This window comes from Danio rerio, chromosome 5, assembly GCF_052040795.2.
Source record: "Danio rerio strain M-AB ecotype USA chromosome 5, GRCz13ab, whole genome shotgun sequence".
Classification (NCBI taxonomy): Eukaryota; Metazoa; Chordata; class Actinopteri; order Cypriniformes; family Danionidae; genus Danio; species Danio rerio.
In genome coordinates this window covers 31196848-31216339 of record NC_141025.1, presented here as the reverse complement: position 1 = coordinate 31216339, position 19492 = coordinate 31196848, and the positions used below count along the sequence as shown (strand labels likewise).

The following is a 19492-nucleotide window of genomic DNA, read 5'->3' as shown; positions in this document are numbered from 1 at the left end:
AACCCTTAACCCAACCATTACAGCACTGTAACAATAAAAATGATTGTTATACAGTGTTACAAAAATGATGCTATATTGATGTGCGTATCCGCAGCTGTATCCTATCTGCACTTTACCCTTTTTAACTTTAAAAAAAAACAGTACTCAAGAAAAATTAAACCTCATCTGTATCAAAACATAAAACAATTGAAAGAAATCACACCATATTTAATACACACCATATTTTCATTGTGCTATATCAAAGACTACACTACAAAGAATACACAAGACATGTCACTTGTAAAGTTTTGAATAGGGAAAACCGTAACGGTCATATGGTGAATTAAGCCCCGCCCACTAGTAAAGGAGCCAATCAGCAATCGATATAGACTAACAGTTCTCTGGGTGAGAGGCTTGGACCAGACATGAGTTTCTGAAGATTTTGTGTGAGTTGAACGTTTCGAAATAAAACTACAGTTGTTTAATTTTCAAGAGTTCACACTTGCTAATGATTGATTATAAAGTGAGTTTGGCATGCTGTCCCGAGAGAAAGCCCTGAGCTCATAAGATCCTTGAGCCCGAGGTTTCCTCCCAGTTGCAGGGCGAGAGGGGAGTTTGAGTTCAGGTATGTAGAGATATACTGCTAGTTAAGAGTTCGACTATAGTGTTAGTTTGAATTGATCAATTCACTTATGACATGTTTTTTGGACTTTGGGAGGAAACCGGAGAACCCGGTGGAAACCCATGCAGGCACGGGAAGAACATGTCAACTCTGCACAGAAACGACAACTGACCTGTTAAGGATTTGGACCTGTGACGTTCTTGCTGTGAGAACAGTGCTAACCACTGGGCCACCGTGCCGCCCTATAGAGGGAAAAGTGGAGGAGTAGGGGTGGAAAGAGCGATTGTTCAAGGCGAAGATAACTGTAGTAAGAACTCTTGTAATTTATAGTTAATTAGGAATCATCTGATTGGTAAATCATACATTAGTTAATGCAGGACCAGCCATGATCAATCATAATCACGTGCACCTCTCGAAATTAGTTTATAAATAAAGTTCACTAATTGGTGAATCCTAATAGGAAATGTAATAATAAGCTTGGCAAGCAATTTTTTTCAGAATTTCATGTTTCTCCATTTAAACAGAATGCCTGAGCGTACAGGACTGCCTGAGAGATGTTTCAAAAAGGACTGCAGAATGAAAGTGACTTGGACTATTGTCAGACAAATGTAACCTTCTATAGATAAAAATCTGAATTACACACAATTACTCCACTTGTCTGAATATATATTAATTTCTTCTTATATTTTGACATCAAAGAAGTCAGGTGACATCAAATCGATTTTCATTTTTAATGAGTTTTTGATGTTGCTTTGACGTCAAAGAGGCCACTGTGAGTGAAGGTATGCAACTGACAAAATGGAAGATGCTGTCTATCTAAATAGAGGTCTGCATTGACAGCCACAGCATCTGATCAGATTTCTTGTGGAGCAGAATTAAATTTTTAAAGAAAATGCGGTAACTCTGGTGTAATTTCAATGCGAGCAGGCGGTCTAACAATATAGCGTTCCAGAGTCCTGACGCAATTTCGAAACAGCATATCTGTGATTTCCTTATTCTAGTTGAGCACTGGTACAGATGAACAGCAGACCAGTGCTTTCTGCACATGCTATTTTTCACACAGTCTGTGTGTGCATCATCTGCATAATGGTCCTCAGAGCAGGCTTTACCAACATGGGAGAGCAAAGTAAAATGTGCTGTCCTTCAGCTTGCATTAAAAAACAGTTAGTTTACTGTTAGGAAACCCACATCAGGCAAGTCTGATGTATTAGAGTCTTTTTATAGATGCAAATGGAAAAACATTACCCTTTGCGAGATGTAATAAAGCCTCAAAGTTTTACTCTTTAGTAGTGACAAGACTGGAACCTCAGGTTTAAGGCGGCGCTCATGTCTCATCACAGAGAGGCTAACAAAACTGACAAACTGCCTACAATCCTTGCACAACATACAGTTTTCTCTGTTTTATCTCTCTTTTTTTGTTGTACCCAATTAAACACAAGATTTTGAAATCCAGCTCAAAATTTAGCGGGTACGGTTGGGTACTAAATTATTCTATGAGGGAAGTGGGTGAACAAAGACTGAATATACACCGGGAGCTGTAGGGTGCGGAATAAAATCTGGCGGGAGCGGGACTATTAAAGCAGTCCCACGCAGACCTCTACATCTAAATGACATTTTTCTCAGTCATTTTGAGTTTGAGGGGTCCAGCATTGCTACTGATTTGTTGGCTTATATGATTGGCCAATGTGGAATAAGTGAATGCAAGCACATTGCATGTATATAAATATTTTTAAAAGGGATGTTTGATTTATATGTTTATTTTAAATGGATTGTTTATACGTGCTGTTTTTTTTTTTTTTTTTTTTTTTGACTGAGAGTTTATAAGAAAAGTTGGCAAAAATATTTGAAGGGGCAGTTTAAAATTAATTTCTCATTAAATCATACTTTATATTATTTATACTGTTTGAAAAAATGTTAGAAAAAAGCAGACATTGACATCCATAATAGGAACATAAATACTGCATTTTTTCCCAGAAAGCTTCATTATATTATCTTTTGTGTTCAACAATGAAAGAAACTCAACTTTTAAATTCAAATAATATATAATTCGGGCAGCACGGTGGTTAGCATTGTCACCTGACAGCAAGAAGGTCACTTGTTTAAGCCTCGGCTGGGCCAGTTGGAATTTCTGTATGGAGTTTGCATGTTCTCTCCATATTTGTGTGGGTTTCTTTCATGTGCTCATCTTTCCCTCATAGTCCAAAGACATGTGGTATAATTGAATAAACTAAATTGGCTTTAGTGTATGAGTGCTGATGTGAATGAGAGTGAATGTGTGTTTTCCAGTACTGGGTGGTGGCTGGAAGGGCATCAGCTGCGTAAAACACATGCCAGAATAGTTGGTGGTTCATTCCACTGTTGAAATCCTGATAAATAAAGGGCAAAGATAAAGCAAAATGAAAGAATGAATATATATATATATATATATATATATATATATATATATATATATATATATATATATATATATATATATATATATATAATCCAATTTTGAAGCACCGTGTTTCCAGCCTGTGAGTATTTTACGTTTTGTCAGTTTAGTGGCTAATTCGTACAAATTCGTACTAGTTCAGTCCTACGAAAATGTACGATTTTAAAAAGGAGGCGTGGCACCCAACCCCACCCCTAACCCCAACCTTCATTGGGTGATGAGCAAATTCATACGAATTAGCCACTAAATAAAAAAAATACGAATTGCCGTGAGATTGTGTTGGTGTTTCTTATTCACATACCACCGGCAGTTCATCTCTGACTGTTTGTGTTTGTTCATTTGCAATAATTTGCAGGTTTTCTCTGTGCCTCTTGTCATGATTTGGTAATAAAATAAGCTATGGTTCCTTTTAATAGATTTGAGCCATCTGTTTGTTCCAGGTGGAGGAAAGTGAAGAGACTTGTTTCAGGTTCTGTTTTAGTTAATAGACTTGTGCACCCACAACAGTAGATAAGGAATAAGAGTAGAGACTTTCAAGTCATTTCAGGTAACTTTTCTGTCCATTGTTAGTGATCCATTCTCTATGTTTGGCCAGAAATCTCTTTATCCTAAAACAGGGGGAGAAACTTGCCCATATTCTCCACAAGCAGCGCTGACCCAATTGGCATCCAACATCGCAAACATACGACTTTCATTATGCCTTTATAAAATCCAAACTGTTCCATATGTGCATTTCTCTCTCTCTCTCTCTCTCTCTCTCTCTCTCTCTCTCTCTCTCTCTCTCTCTCTCTCTCTCTCTCTCTCTCTCTCTCTCTCTCTCTCTCTCTCTCTCTCTCTCTCTCTCTCTCTCACACTAACTTTTGCCTTCCTTCACACTTTCTATCTATATCATTGTTGTACTTTCTCTGATAAACTATCTAAGACTAGCCCTGCGGGGCGGTAGTGGTTATACAGTTAGCCACCCGGGTAGATGTTCACTTCCAGCAGAGTGTCTGTGCAAACAAGCACATAATTAAATAAAGGCCACATGGTGATTTAAACTGCAGAAGTTGTAGTACTGAAACATTAGAAAAACAAGATGTTTCTTGAAACGAGTGCACTAGTGTATTAGTCAATTATTATTTGATGTCTTTAGTTTTGCTAATCTTTTTTTCCAATCTTTTTTCCGTTCCACCATTGCCCAAAAAGCAATGAAAAGTGTCTCTTGGATTGTGCCATGTGATGAACTTGAGAACCACATGAACTGCAAAAACAAGCTCACATGGCAGTCAACAAGCTCCAAGCTAGTGATCATTTTCAAACCAAATATGCGTTATATAAAAATAGGAGATGTGCCTATGTAGCCCAAAGCTGTTGGTTACGTTTAGTTTGCCAGCTAGCGTTTGATGCTGGCAGCTTTTGCAACAGATCTAGCAGTGATGTATTTCACAAATAACTGTTTAAAGACTTGTTGTGTGTCTAAGATAGATGGCTGTGGTTGCTGGTGCTATCCGTGTGAGTAATGGGTTTCAGTACGGAAAATCATGCAAAAGATAAAAGATTGTGATGGCTCAAATTTGGACTTTTAAAGGGATAGTACACCCCAAAATGAAAATTTACTTAACATTTACTCACCCTCAAGTGATTGCAAATTTTAATGAGTTTGTTTCTGGTGAACCCAAAAGAAGATGTTGGAAATGTTGGAATCTTTTAGCCACTGACATCCGTAGTATGAAAACATTACAATGGATGTCAGCTGAGTTTCCATCACTCTGTGTTAATGTGCATTTGGAAATATCACATGAGAAGCGAGTGATGGAAATTCAAAATTTACACCCACATGACTAATCAGCTGTCTCCATCATGCTTGCTTTGTTTATTGTTTCGTTGCTAGGTTACCAATACTATAGTCAGCCCCTCTAACAACTTAATGGAAATCCACCTAGTTTGCATTCTTCATTTTTGTGTGCTTTTTTTATCTTTAAAATTGTTAAAATAGCAACTCAATTCATTTAGCCATGTAGACATGGTCTAGACGATCTGCTGCAGTTCAAAGCGAGCATTAGAATGGGGAAGAAAGGTGATTTAAGGCACTTTAAACATGACATGGTTGTTGGTGCCAGACGGGCTGGTCTGAGTATTTCAGAAACTGCTGTTCTACTGGGATTTTCACGCACAACCATCTCTATGGTTTACAGAGAATGGTCCGAAAAAAGAGAAAATATCCAGTGAGTGGCAGTTCTGTGGGCACAAATGCCTTGTTGATGGCAGAGGCCAGGGTAAAATGACCAGACTGGTTCCAGCTGACACAACACGTCCAACCTTGAGGCGGATGGGCTACAGCAGCAGAAGACCCACCAGATGCCACTCCTGTCAGCAAAGAACAGGAAACTGAGGCTACAATTTACAATTTGCTTACTAAAATTGGACAATAGCAGATTGGAAAAATGTTGCTTGGTCCGATGAGTCTCGGTTATTGCTGCAATATTCAGATGGTAGGGTCTGAATTTGGCATCAACAACATGAAACCATGGATCCGTCCTGCCTTGTATCAACAGTTTAGGCTGGTAGTGGTGGTGTAATGGCATGGGGTATATTTTTTGGCACACTTTAGGCACATTAGTACCCATTGAGCATCGTGTCAACGTCTCACCCTACCTGAGTATTGTTGCAGACCATGTCTATCTCTTTATGACCACAATGTGTATGCCGGCAGCTAGCTCTCTGCAACTCTCACATGGTCGCCCACTGAAGCTAAGCAGGGCTGCGCCTGGTCAGTACCTGGATAGGAGACCACATGGGAAAGCTAGGTTGCTGCCGGAAGTGGTGTTAGTGAGGCCAGCAGGGGGCGCCCAACCTGCGGTCTGTGTGGGTCCTAATGCCCCAGTATAGTGACGGGGACGCTATACTGCTCAGTGAGCGCCGTCTTTCGGATGAGACGTTAAACCGAGGTCCTGACTCTCTGTGGTCGTTAAAAATCCCAGGATGTCCTTCGAAAAAGAGTAGGGGTTTAACCCCGGCATCCTGGCCAAATCTGCACACTGGCCTCTGTCCATCATGGCCTCCTAACCATCCCCATATTCCAATTGGCTTCATCTCTGTCTCCTCTCCACCGATCAGCTGGTGTGTGGTGTGCGGTCTGGCGCAAAATGGCTGCCGTCGCGTCATCCAGGTGGATGCTGCACACTGGTGGTGGATGAGGAGATTCCCCCCCCCCCATTGTGTAAAGCGCTTTGAGTGCCCAGAAAAACGCTATATAAATGTAAGGAATTGTTATTATTATTACTGTACCCATCTTCTGATGGCTGCTTCCAGCAGGATAACGCACCATGTCATAAAGGACAAATCATCTCAGACTGGTTTCTTGAACATGACAATGAGTTCACTGTACTCAAATGGCCTCCACAGTCACCAGATCTTAACCCAATATAGCACTTTTGGGAGGTGGTGGAACAGGACATTCGCTTCATAGTTATGCAGCTGACAAATGCATGGTGCCATCATGTCAATATGGATCAAACTGTCTGAGGAATATTTCCTGTACCTTGTTGAATCTATAACAATAAGGATTAAGGCAGTTCTGAAGGCAAAAGGGGGTCCAGTCTGGTATTAGTAAAGTGTCCCTAATAAAGTGTATATCATAATAATGTTCTGTTAATAATATACTGTATAGCAATACAATACTGTGAAAGCTACATGTAACTAACATTAGAGTTACTATTAACAATACAAATCCTGAACTTTTCATTAATGTTTCAAAAAATGCACAAATGCCTTTGATTAAGACTGTATATAGCAAACACAAATACACTTCAGATGTGTCTTTCTATTACCATAACGAACTGCTGAGTCAAACGCTTCAAGCGACTTGCTGTTACCAATCACCGAAGTTACACACCTTAAAGATCCATTATAAAATAACAATAATGTTCAACATGATGTGCAATTAATGTGGACATATTTCAGATTGAGAGTAAACACACAACAGAGTAAAATTTACACATAAAGGAACATAAAAATAGATTGAAATTGACATAAATACATAACGTTTTAGTAAGGCTAGCTATTATATCTCTGATCTGATGTTGTAAATGAAGATTTTAGACCTGTAATTCTTTTAACTTAATGTTATATTGCTTTATATTGCTAACTGCTTCTCTAACAACATGTGCATGCTGTAAATTATAGTTCAAATGCTGCATGTAAAGCTTTGTAAATCCATCTTATGTCACTATTGTAATGGTTACGTTTAATGTTGCCATGGCATGCCTCTCAGTTTCCCTCTTGCTTGCATCAGCGGCCTAGATACAATTCATGCTCTGGTTTTTATTAAACACAAACTGCTGCAATTTTGCATGACTGGCCAACTGTGATTCATTTTGGGACTTTTCTTGTTTCTTGCAACAAATGTGCTTTTTAAAAAACATATTTGCTGCATGCCATAATATTTAATTGGTGATTAAAAATACCTACGCTAACCTGCTGCTGGTTTTGATGCCAATACATCATTTGACCTCAAAAATGAGGTCACAACAGGAAAAAGATATGTTTTTATTCCCAGAATGCAGCTGGGCCTGAATCTCTGCAGCAGGTGGGCCTGGACACAGCAGGCACTTAGGTTTGCTCTCTCTATCTCCTCCTGCTTGCACCTCCCTTAGATTTTCCCTCATTAAATATTTGTAATGAGAAACAGACTGAGGGGAATAGGAGGAGAAAGAGGAGTAAAGAGTCAGATCGCTCCCAGCTGGGCCTGTGGTTAGGGAAGCTCCCCGCGAAACTGGACACTTCCCGTTAGCGCATCTCACATAAGTCCTGTATGAAACTCTTTACACCTCTTTTGTACACACTGGTCTTTCTGACATAAACTGCTTAATGGAAGAGTTCTGCCGTCATTTGCTCACCCTCATGTAGTTCAAACCCATTTCGTTGAACACAAAGGGAAAATGTGCAGTAGCTTCCAATGAGGCAGAGTGCAAATGAAAGTCTTCTGAATATATACAGTAGTGTAAAGTGTGTAAAGAGAACACAAGGCCTTATTGACACTAAGAGGTGGATCGGTTTGATTTTATGATGAAAATCTTTTAAAACCTGCTCTGTGACCTGAACCAACCAATTCACTGAAAAAATACAGTATGAATCTTTAGAATGATTCATTTACAGTTCTACTTCATATGAGTTGAGCGAATAACGATTGTTCAATCTGCATCTTATCACATGGCTTCAGAAAACTTCAGAAAACTAATAAAAGTGTCATATTAACTACATTTATAATCCTTTTATGGTTCGTTTTGAAGCTTGAAAGCCTCAGTCCTCATTCATTTTAACTGAATAGAAAAAAACAACTGTCACACTAAAAACAAATGTCTGGGTTTGCTGCACTTGAAGATTTTTTTTTAACTATTTTAAGGAGTTTTCACCTTTATTGCAAGTACAGTAGAGTTGAGACAGGAACGTGTGGAGAGCAGAGAGAGGAACAGGGTGAGCAAAGGAATCAAACTCAGGTAGTCCTGTGCACCTCAGTACTATATGTTGGTGCACTTATCACTTTGCTATTGGTACTGATCTCTTGAAAATGTTCAACCAGATTACAGAGGGTGTTAATTTGCTAAATGAAAGCCTTTCATAAATAAAATCACATTACAGCCTGGACATCTACTGATTTCTGTAAGGATCAGGAAACACCAAGCCAACGGTTGGCCGTTAGGCTTTGTTAGTCTGGAAGTCAGTGTTGGCCAGGCTAGTTGGTTTAGTGTGTTCCTCACGTCGCCTCTCGCCGAGTTAATGTCAGAGCTTGATGGCCTGATTCAGCGTGTCGAATTGGCATTGGCTGTTGGCTGAAGGATTGTGCTCTGATTGGTTAGTAAAGAATCAGAGTACAAGTGTAAAGTAGTGAAGTGACGAAGTAAGTAAACAGTTCAAGTCAAGGAGCACAATGAGGCCAGCTGTCATTTCACTACATTTCTCAAATATTTGCAAATGATATGGATTATTAGATTATCAGACATTTTTGCAATAGCGAATCCCTCTGTGGTGAGTAACAATTACTTGGATAATGGTACTAAAAGCTGCTTTGTTTATGCTTTGCCTGCGCACATTTTGGTCTCCCGTTGTGAACGAGAAAACAGATATTGACATCCATATGTGCAGAAAGACACATCCTCCCATGCAGGTGCAGAACGCACTCTCAGTTCAGTTGGCTTTCATCCATTTGGTGTGTTCATTCACAGCTTTTTGGTCCAGACGGAACCAGACGCAAGTTTTCATTGTACTGTAGATAGCTGTTTGTTATAGTTGTGGAGACCATAAAAAATCATTAGAATTGCCGAATACTGTATGCCACAAATCACAAAATTGTTGCAGTGACTTTTGTAATAAAATAATCTTTTTCAAATTTAGTTTTTTCAAATGTAAAAATATGTCCTCAACTCTTGTATATTTACAGTAGCTGTATACCATTAGCTTTATCCATTACTTTTTTAGGCTAAAGTTTAAAGGCTTGGCTTTGACCAGATTTGCACTCTATTGCACTATTTTGGCCTGTTCTTGTTTTTCAACTGACTTGTTGTCCAAAAATACTTAGTTGTGGTCAGCGCCAATAGCCTAGTGGTTAAGTGCATTGACATATAGCAACATTGTGTTCACGAGTTCAATTCTGGCTCGAGGTCCTTTACTGACCCTCTCCCTCTCTCTGTTCCCAATACTTTCCTGTCTGTAACCTGCATCCTATTCAAATTAAGGGTGAAAAAACAAAAAATAAATATAGAAAAAAAGTGCAAATGCAGAGCGACTTTCTTGAGCTACAGCCAAGACAACAGAAGAGCTCACGTAATCCTCTCTCAGCTGGCTCAGAGGCCAGTTGTATTCTACTTGCTGTAAACTTACACAGACCTGTTTGCAGCAGGTCGACCCCCAGAGCGACAGACAGCTCTATGGCAGTGAAAACTATGTCTTCTCAGCAAAGATTTCACTGATAATTCACTCAAACAGCAGTTTGTTGTGTTGTGGAATTGCCACAGTAAAATCATTACTACATTCAGCAGTCAAGTATAGTATCACAATCTGGCCAAATCTTCCAGGAGAATCTACATTTTTATATCAGCTAAATATATCCATAATCAAAACTGTATTCCTATGATACTGCTCATGTACAGTATGACCCATTCTTTCATTTATGTCTATCAATAGATTTTACTTTTATTTATGCAGCCTTACATAATGTCACCCTCCTCAGGTTGGAAAGTTTCTCTTTTATGTAGGTTAGCAGATGCACAAGTCTAACTCCTCTTCAAGTCTTCTTGACTTATCCGAGAAGAGCATGGAGAAACCCGACAATCTCCCTCTGTCCACAGGGAGTAATGAACATAATGAGTGGAAGAATGTTGGGAGTAACTGTGCTCTCTTGCTAAAATGCTTCATAAGTTCCCTTTGGAGAAGAAACAATAAAACATTTACTCCCCTCAGAATGATTCACTACAGCTGTCATCCAGACTACGCAGACACGACTGGTCTGGATGTCCAGCTCAGGTCATGTGTAACTGAAGCAGATTACCAAAGCACACAATGGTTGCGCTCATCTGGCAGGTTTGGAGCTGGAAATGTTTTCACACATATGAGAGTTCCTGAAAAACAGCTGACAGCCTCAAATGAGTTCATGTGAGTTAGTAAGGGTGAGTCGGTGCAAAGTAGGAGTTTACAGATGTGCGAGTAAACCGTTAACCTCAGAGAGTAAGCATTGTGTTAACACTGCCCTGCTCAGTGTAACTGATAAACAGCTGATAGCAGGGCTGAAGTGAATGCTCTATTTAGAGGGGATGCTTTAATACTGCAGTGGGTTTAAATGAGGGCAAGATAATGTGATGCTGACGGGGGGTTCATTTAGCAGAGTTGATGACCAGTAATGTCAGAATACCACATGGTTTTCATTTCAGTCTTCATTACAGACTCACTGTAAAACATGCCTATTGTAGCATTTTTAGCAGTGAGTGCAATAAACAGAGTTTGGAAATTAAATATCTGGTGGATAATGCAGAAATATAACAGCAAACCACATAAAATAAGTCTAATAGTGTAAACTAAAAAAATAAATATTTTTTTAACTTGTTTAACTGTCAATCTGCATTGCAAGTGTTGTACCGGGCGAGTTACTGAGCAAGTTTACTACAGATACATCATACATTCATATGTGTAGAGCTGGTAATGTCATGCAAAAATCTAAATATTTAATCATGGATGATTGGTGATAGTGTTTTAATGTACTGATATTAGTGTCCATCTCTGGTATTTGTTTGAGTTACGTAATAGTTTTCCAGTGAGCCTGCGTTGAACAAAAATAAGTATCATTAAAGTGTTGATTGAAAGACTTTTATATGTTTTTCTCTGATAGTTTATAACACATAAATCACATGCAGTGTTGCCAGATTGGGCGTTTTCCCACCCAACTGTACGGTTTTAAATTTAATTGTGTTGGTAAAAAAAAAGAATTGGCGGGTTGACCAAATTTGTGCAGTTTTGATACGTAACGTTTATATGCAACTTAGTCAACAAATCATAACTGTGTGCTTCTACTCTATTCAGTTAGTAGCGATCAGTGCATAGCGCTAACCGTTTAAGCCCACCCACAAGAGAAGGTTGTATCAAAATCTGACTGCTTAGACAAATCTGACTCCCCTTCGCGTGCATGCGCATCACACAGCACCTGCAGTTAAAGTCACGCCGATTTATCATGACACTTTTATGGATCATTTTTTCTGCGATTGACTGCAAGAACAAACAGAAGCGTTGTCTGATTGACAAGCAGCCCATGATTTTGTTAAAAAGAATGCAAAACGCCAAATGAGCTAATTTATACCCCATTTCGAAAGTAAAACATACTCTAATTGGTAGTGTAATTTACAGAACGTTAAGTGCAATGTGTGGGTGAGAAGGGGAAGTGTTTCGATGTGATCCAGTTATGTTGTGGTTTGTGCTGTATGCTTACAAATTAAGACAGTTAAAGTAACTAGGTTAATTTTGATTTAAATCAATTTAAATTAGGGCAGCGCGGTGGCACAGTAGGTAAGGCTGTCATCTCACAGCAAGAAGGTCGCTGGTTCGAGCCTTGGCTGGTTCAGTTGGCATTTCTGTTTGGAGTTTGCATGTTCTCCCGGTGTTTGCGTGGGTTTTCTCCGAATGCTCTGGTTTCCCCCACAGTCCAAAGACATGTGCTATAGGTGAATTGAGTAAGCTAAATTGTCCGTAGTGTATGTGTGTGGATGAGAGTGAATGGGTGTTTCGCAGAGATGGTTTGCAGCTGGAAGGGCATCCGCTGCGTAAACATGTGCAGCGTAAAACTATAGACAAGTTGGCGGTTCATTCTGCTGTGGCGAGCCCTGATTAATAAAGGAACTAATGCGAAAACAAAATGAATGAATAAATTAAAATTAAATTAAAAATTAATCTAATATTTTGGCCATTTTTTTGTGCATTTTGGCTGATTTTGGACAGCTTTTGGAATGGAAAAGGTCAGCCATATCTGGAAACACTGTTCACATGAGGTCACATTTATGGTGCTTTTTCTTTTTTGTTATTTTTGAAGCTTTACAGCACCCATCCTTAATAAAGTTAACAGCATTAAAAAGAGTGGCCAAGATATTTTTTTCATTATGTGTCTCATAACAGTAATAAATTCATAGATTCAACGAGAGGCTGAGTATATAGTAATTTTTTTTCTTTTTTTTTTGTATAAACTATTACAGTCTGTTTGGCTTGTCAGACATGCCAGGATGTGATCTTGATTTTGCGTAAGATCAGCATCAAGATACTATTTTTAATACAAAACACTCCAAATGTTCAATGAGATACGTATATTATTAGCAGAACTTAACTTATATCTTTGCTGAATCAGAGCACACATTCCTACTCTCAGTGCTAATGCAAACTATAGCAGTAGCTTCAAGGCAGGCCTGACCCATGACATTAACAACACTTATAAACATGATGGGAAGCCCATGGCAAGTCCAGGTTAACAGGAGAGCCTGCTCTTGTTGCAGCCTGCCCATTACTCTGTGAGACACAAGACATAGTTCAGCATCTAACCAAGCTAAATACACAAATATGTGTTCAGATGTTACCCCAATTCAAGCTCTTTTTGTTTTATTACATCATCCCATTGTGCATTTGTTTCCCCACAAACACATGATTAAAACAGCATATTTATGCGTATGGAGCCTACCTTTAGATTTAAAAGCTGTGATTACAATGTCAGCGTAAATCATGTCTAAATTGGTTTGATTATTGGGTAAGTAAATTGCAGTCGCCTGTCTGGTGTGCAGTTTTGTTTCATGTTGCTAACCATCTTGATATGATTACCACCAGATACATTAGCCTGATGATTCTCTGCTTCTCATGCTGCCCTCTATGGGGGAAGCGCGCGTTACACCTTACCTGTTTAGTGAAGAGGATCGCCGTATCCCAGTACTCCGGATGCTTGTCATTGTTTTTGTTCAGCTTCTTCTGCCAGGTGCAGAAGTTACGCAGGGTCATCGCCGCGTTCCCGGAAACCTTGGGTCCTTTCTCTTCCTCGTTAATCACCATAAACTTGACAACCACGATGTTGATGGAGTTGAGAATGGTGGGGTGCTTGTAAAGCTTCGCCGCCACAGACATTAAGGTCAGCACATAATGCTTGAGGTCGTCACCGTGGAATTTGGCCATGGATTCATCGGCCACCACTAATGTCTCTACATAACGCGGAATGGAGACGAATCTTTTCGAGCGGTTTCTCAGAAATGACATAGTGACGTTATTCATGTGTTGTTCCTTCAGGTGCTTAAACTTCGCTAGGGACTGTGCAACGGTTTGAGTCGCATTGCTGTCCACGCCGCACCTTGACGTGGAGTTTCCACTCAGATCGGCGTTAGATCTGCGTCTGATGAGATGCGCGGCTTCGTTGTCCCGGTCGGTATTGTTAGAAGCCGGCTTGATGAAATATTCCCAGCCGTCGTATCCGAATGCGCCCTGGAGACCCTTGCACAAGCTGAGCGCAGCGTAGGAATAGGGATCAGAATTCACCTCACCGGCATAAAAACACCGGCTCAGATCTTCACCGTGCGCGGAATTGTGCGCAGCTGAGTCTGTGCGCGCTGAGAAACCTGGAGCAATGAAGCTGGAGTCCGACCTCAATTCGAGTACAAAATCTTGTTCAAACGCACTTATTTTAAATACAGCCTTGCGCGGCAAAATACTGTCCTCATCATCGACTAAACTGTTCTTTACATGATCCATTCTGATGGGCACGCATAACTGGCTCTGCATTGAATTCACAATTCTCCACTGAGCGTAGAACACGTTTACAAGAAGAACTGACCTTAGCAACAAAAACATGTTTATGCGCTTGAAATGGGTTTGACTTGTGAAGCGCAAATTGACACAGTGAGATGTGACTGCAAGAATAATCCAGGATGCTGCTGCACTACAATGTTGCCTTTGCGCGTCCACAAAGTGTGAAATCCGCCGGTCTGTTCTCCATCTCTCTCTTGTACCTGTATATTGAAGCGGTTGTGTTCATCTGTCGGCTTTATGCTCGCGCGTCATGTGTAAACATCTCGCGCTTGTAATCAGAAGATTTTGGGGAGGTGCTCGAGTGCGCTCATTGGGTATTCCTCTCAGTTCAAGGTTAAGCCCGCAACTACTTGTGGCTTTTTGCGCTCCGCATCATCAGCCTGCAGCGCTCCAAGAGCCGGGTTTCCCTCCCACTCATTCACAGCATCCAACAGTGACTTGTATGAAGTTCCACATGGGAGGATAGCACTTGGATTTCTTAGGCATAATTTACTGCAAACATTTTTATATGCATAGGATGTACATTTGTAGCCTATAAAAATAAATACATTATTATTATTATTAATAATAATACAGTTTATATTTACAGTAAGTGTACTCACAGCACATCCAGTATTTTAAACTGCTCATCAAAATATAGACTATACCTTATTGTGTTTTTTTTTTCTGGATGCTACAGCTGATGTTGAATAGAATAAGCCTATATGTGACTTTGTACTATACACAAATGCCATTATGTGACAAGAAGTCATGTTTAGAAACATTTATTTATGCTGAGAATTAAATTTAATACGATTTTGCAGAGACTGAGGGTGAATAAACAGCTGCTTTTTATATTTTTTAAATATCCCGATTGGTAATAAGCATTATTTAAGGCTAGCTATGGTTAAGCAAGTTACGGATCAAACGGATTAAAAAACATGCTAAAGATATAAAGTCTTAGCTGTGTCTTTATCAGGACTTGTGAATCTATAAACAGGTCAGTTTGATATTCTTCAAGGGGCCCTATAGTTATGCACAGGTGTCGACCTCTTGTGGTAAAAGGTTTACAATACAACTTTCTAAATATTAGAAAAACATTAAATATTGAATGATTATTTAAAATAAACGGTTTTTTTTATTATAAAACAAATAGTTTTAGTACTAGACAATGTTTTTGTTTCTATACGATCTCTTGTTAAGTTAATACGTTGGCTAAAAACGTCTAGGTCACACAACACGCTAGTCTAAAATGTCTACAATGATACAATACTGCCTCTCAGCGGTGCTCTTGAAATCCAACTGAAATCAGCCATACAGTGAGAAAACTCACTGCTTATGTTGAACAGCCTGTTGTATTTCCCTTTATTCAGTATTAAATTATTATTCCATTTTTCCTGCGTTTATGTGTGCAGTTTTTATGTTTTATTTAGTACCACCTAAAATAACAACTTTCACAAACACATTTCACTTCAGTGTGCACTCCAAAAAAAGTTTCGGAACATTCGCATCATTTATTTTGTTTTTGGGTTTGCTCACTTCCAGGCTTTTCAGTGTCACCTTCTGCTCTCTAGGTATGATGAAGGCATCATTTGCTCCTGGGTACACCGCGTTTCTTCCAAGATTTCCACTGGTTAAGCACGCGCTTTCTAGCACCTACATGGTTGACACTCAACACATACTTCCAGTGTCCTGCAGCATTCCAGCCGGCTGTTATAATAATAGCTGTAAGTAATACCCGCAGTAGTGAAAAGGGGGCGTGCCGGTGGCCCCATTGGATCAAACCAGAGTTTTTTCCCCTTTGCTTTGGCGCACGAGGGGGAGGAGAGAGGATGAATATCAAAAATAAACCGCGTACGCTGGAGAAGCCCAAGACTGTATAAATACCAGCGACGCGGACATTCTTCTCTTATACCGTGAGCCGGCTGTTTTATGTACTCTGCGGGCAAAATTAAAGATTTTTATTAAGTCAGAATTAATTTTAGTCTTTCTCCGGATCAGGTTCATCTTCATCTTTGTTTTAAAACAGTAGTTTGACCGTGCGCCCAGTGCTTTTTATTTCCTAACACACAATTTGGGATATTTCCGAATTCACGATTAAAATGGTATCCACAATTGTTTATGTTTTCTTCTTAGTAAATCTTATGTCTCAGTTTGCTTTGTGTGAGCTGAACGAGGAAGAAGAGACTGTGTTAGTAAACCGTACATTTAGGAAAGGTCTTTTTTGGAGAAGTGAAGAGAGACAGCATTTTAAGCTCAGTGCGTTTGGCCACCTTTTCCTGCTTGACCTGTCTCCGGACAGCAAGTTCGTGTCTCCAGTTTTAAACGTCCAGCGCATTAAAGCAAAGAATCTCCGCTCTGTCCTGGACGCCTCCAGGAGCGGGGGTGCTCTCAGGGATGCCACCCTTTACCCAGACAGCGGTGCGGACCTCAGAGACTGCTTCTACACCGGCACGGTAAACTCTGAAAAGGAATCTGTAGTTGCTGTCAGCTTGTGCCACGGCATCCACGGCACCTTCATAACACAAGGGGTCGAGTACTTTATTCACCCTAAAGCAAGTGTCCAGACCACCGGGAAACATTTTCCGCAGGTGCACGTCATCAAGAGGAGAGCTGTTTCCAACAGTCGCACAGCGTCTTTGGTCTTTGATCAAATGAAAGTTGACAGTCTTGTGAAAGAGAGCAAACTGAACTCCAGTGAAGATGAAGACAGCAACATGAGACGCGCAAAAAGATTCGTGTCCGCTGCGAGATACATCGAGACACTGGTAGTGGCCGACGCGTCCATGACACGGTTCTATGGGGATGAGATAAAGGTGAGTTAAGGGTCAGGGGAAATGGTTAATGGTTGTTATTAGTTATGCGCCTAACTTTATTCAACGCGTTTTTCAGTCATCTGATTCATTCTGAAAATGTTAACAATTCCTGAATCGACTGCTAATCATTTGAGAGGCTTTAAAACCTGCTGTAACAAGTGTAGACAGTATCCTTTATTATTATTATTATTATTATTATTATTATTGTTGTTGTTGTTGTTGTTGTTGTTTTTGTTGTTGTTATTGGTGTAGACCAATTTCATATCAAATAATGGTAAAAGTGATAATATTAAATATCTGTAAAAATGTTTTCTATATTTATATTAAAACCTAACTCTGCCAAAAAAGTGGCATAATCTACTGTAACATTCCTGAGCACGTGCGTAAAACTCGGCGTGAACGTGTAAAACCGAACTTGCCATCCGTATTGAGGGGTATTTATGTCAATATACAATGCTTTTGTAATTAGCACGGATGCTGGAGAAAAGAACTGGCTTTTTGATAGTCACGACTTCTCGCAAAAGGAAGCTGATTTGTTGGATATTGCTTGGAGCGACAGTGTTTTGGAAAGTGAAAGCTTGGTGTTTGCGTTTTTCTCTGTGGTCGCTTGCAGCAGGGTTTCTCACGGGGGATGAAAAAACTCGAAATGGAATTGAGTGGAGTTACAGAACTCCTATTAATCAACGGGGGCGATCAGAGAGGAGGAGAGCGCCGGTTGCACTCATTTTGAAAGAGGGCGATTAGCTGTAAAATGATATCAGTATTTATAAGCTGAAATCTGTAAAAGAAAATGGTTTGCAACATTATAACGTCGCAGATAGATTAAATAGATCTTTCCACAGGACAAGCGCAAGGAGTGCGTCAGAAAGAACGCATTCGTTTACTGAAGGCGCGTTCTATGATAGTGCTCTGTGTTGAGCTGTTCACAAACGTGAGAACACTAGATGTCGTTTAATTTACATGATAATGGATCTTTTATTAGTTTTTTCCCTCTTTTTCTGTTTTCCACCCGTCAAACGTTCTGTCCCCAGAGAAATTATATTAATATTGAATATTTGACCGTCCATTTATATCAAATGCCTTGTGATATTTTTCAATGCTCCATTTAAGCGGTGGAGATTATAAATTTAAATGGACTCATTACTATAACAAAGATATCAATCATTACAGTGGCATAATAGAAACTGTTCTGATTTAAAATCTATAAAAAGAGTTGTTTTGGTGTATATTCCCAGCCCCATCTTTTTAAGAGGGCGTTGCATATACTGAAGCTACATTTCTGCTCTGCACACACATCAATAAATAGCCAGTAGAAGCAACATGAACAAGACCTAGAGAACCAGTGTCGAAAACACACATCGCATACTCAGCCTCAGACATGCCAAGCACCACCAAGGGACCTGTGGCTAAACGTCTGGTGCATATGGCACGCTTTTTTGGAAACACTTAAGCAGATTCTCAGTCGCCCTCTGATTGGTTTAAATCTACAAGATTTGTTGAGTGTGGAGCTGAGTGTGCAGCAATCCTAACCAGTCTGTCTGGAAACAAGTTTGCATCTTATGCCAAGTTCAGACTGCCAAAATTTCAAAGTAGTCGTGTCACAGATGATTTTAAACTGCATGACTATCTGGGGTAGCGTTCGGTCGCTGCTGTGTTTACATTGTAGGATGGATCTGCGACAAGGTGTTACACTTCATGACTTAACAATAGGAAGAATCGTCGACAACTTTGTCTAGATCCACAACCAAACACATGCAGGAAGTGACTTGGAAACAACGCAGGTCATGTGGTATATCTTTTGTTATTAACTACATAATATGAAAGAAGCCTTTAGTGGGGTAGAAAATGTCCTTATTTTGCTCACCTGGCCTTTGAAGGGAATTAGCCATTTCTCTTTTTTTCTTTTTCAACCCAGTTGAGATATTGCTCAGATAAAACGTCAGACACGGGTGCTGCTGCCAAATTTACACTAGTTTTTCCTACATTTCTTGGGTCCAAATAGACCAAAAAATAAGCTCTTTTAACTTCTCCCCCAACCTCCCGCTGGCCTGCAGATACCAATACTAGTAGATGCTGCTCTCTCATTGGCTGTAGCTGATCAGCAAAGTTGTTGTCAACCAGAACACATTTCACATGGCATGATCTGAATCACAGACAGCTCCAGATATTTAACATCCCAAATATCTCGTGTCGACAACTCATTAACGATTCTCTCAGATCGCAGCTTTGATAGTTCACGCTGTGTGATTGTTACTCACGTGAACGAGCTCCCATTACCTGTGATTTCAGGGATTTGTCAGCGATTTCTCAGAACCTGTCGGCGAGTCAAAATCAGAGCTAAAATTATGCAGTCTGAACTTGGCA

The 19492-nt window shown here is 39.9% G+C and overlaps 2 protein-coding genes across 5 annotated transcripts in view; one reads left to right on the top strand and one right to left on the bottom strand.

Moving 5' to 3' along the window:
- Nucleotides 1-14375, bottom strand: part of adamts15a (ADAM metallopeptidase with thrombospondin type 1 motif, 15a) — a 30103-nt gene extending 15728 nt beyond the window's left edge. The window contains exon 1 of the mRNA NM_001126429.1: nt 13437-14375. Coding sequence (NP_001119901.1) covers nt 13437-14375 — 939 coding nt within the window. The remainder of the gene's footprint in view (nt 1-13436) is intronic.
- The window catches only part of adamts8a (ADAM metallopeptidase with thrombospondin type 1 motif, 8a), a 202840-nt gene that overhangs the window by 163019 nt on the left and 20329 nt on the right, over nt 1-19492 (top strand). For 2 of the 4 annotated variants that reach the window (XR_015491283.2, XM_087253562.1), the window contains exon 1: nt 16224-17128. The exons of the other annotated variants lie outside the window; for them this stretch is intronic. Coding sequence is in view for 1 of the 2 variants with exons in the window: in XM_087253562.1 (XP_087109688.1) it covers nt 16415-17128 (714 nt within the window). In the remaining variant the exon portion in view is untranslated. Of the gene's footprint in view, nt 1-16223; nt 17129-19492 lie in introns of those variants that run through there. 4 annotated transcript variants of the gene reach the window in all.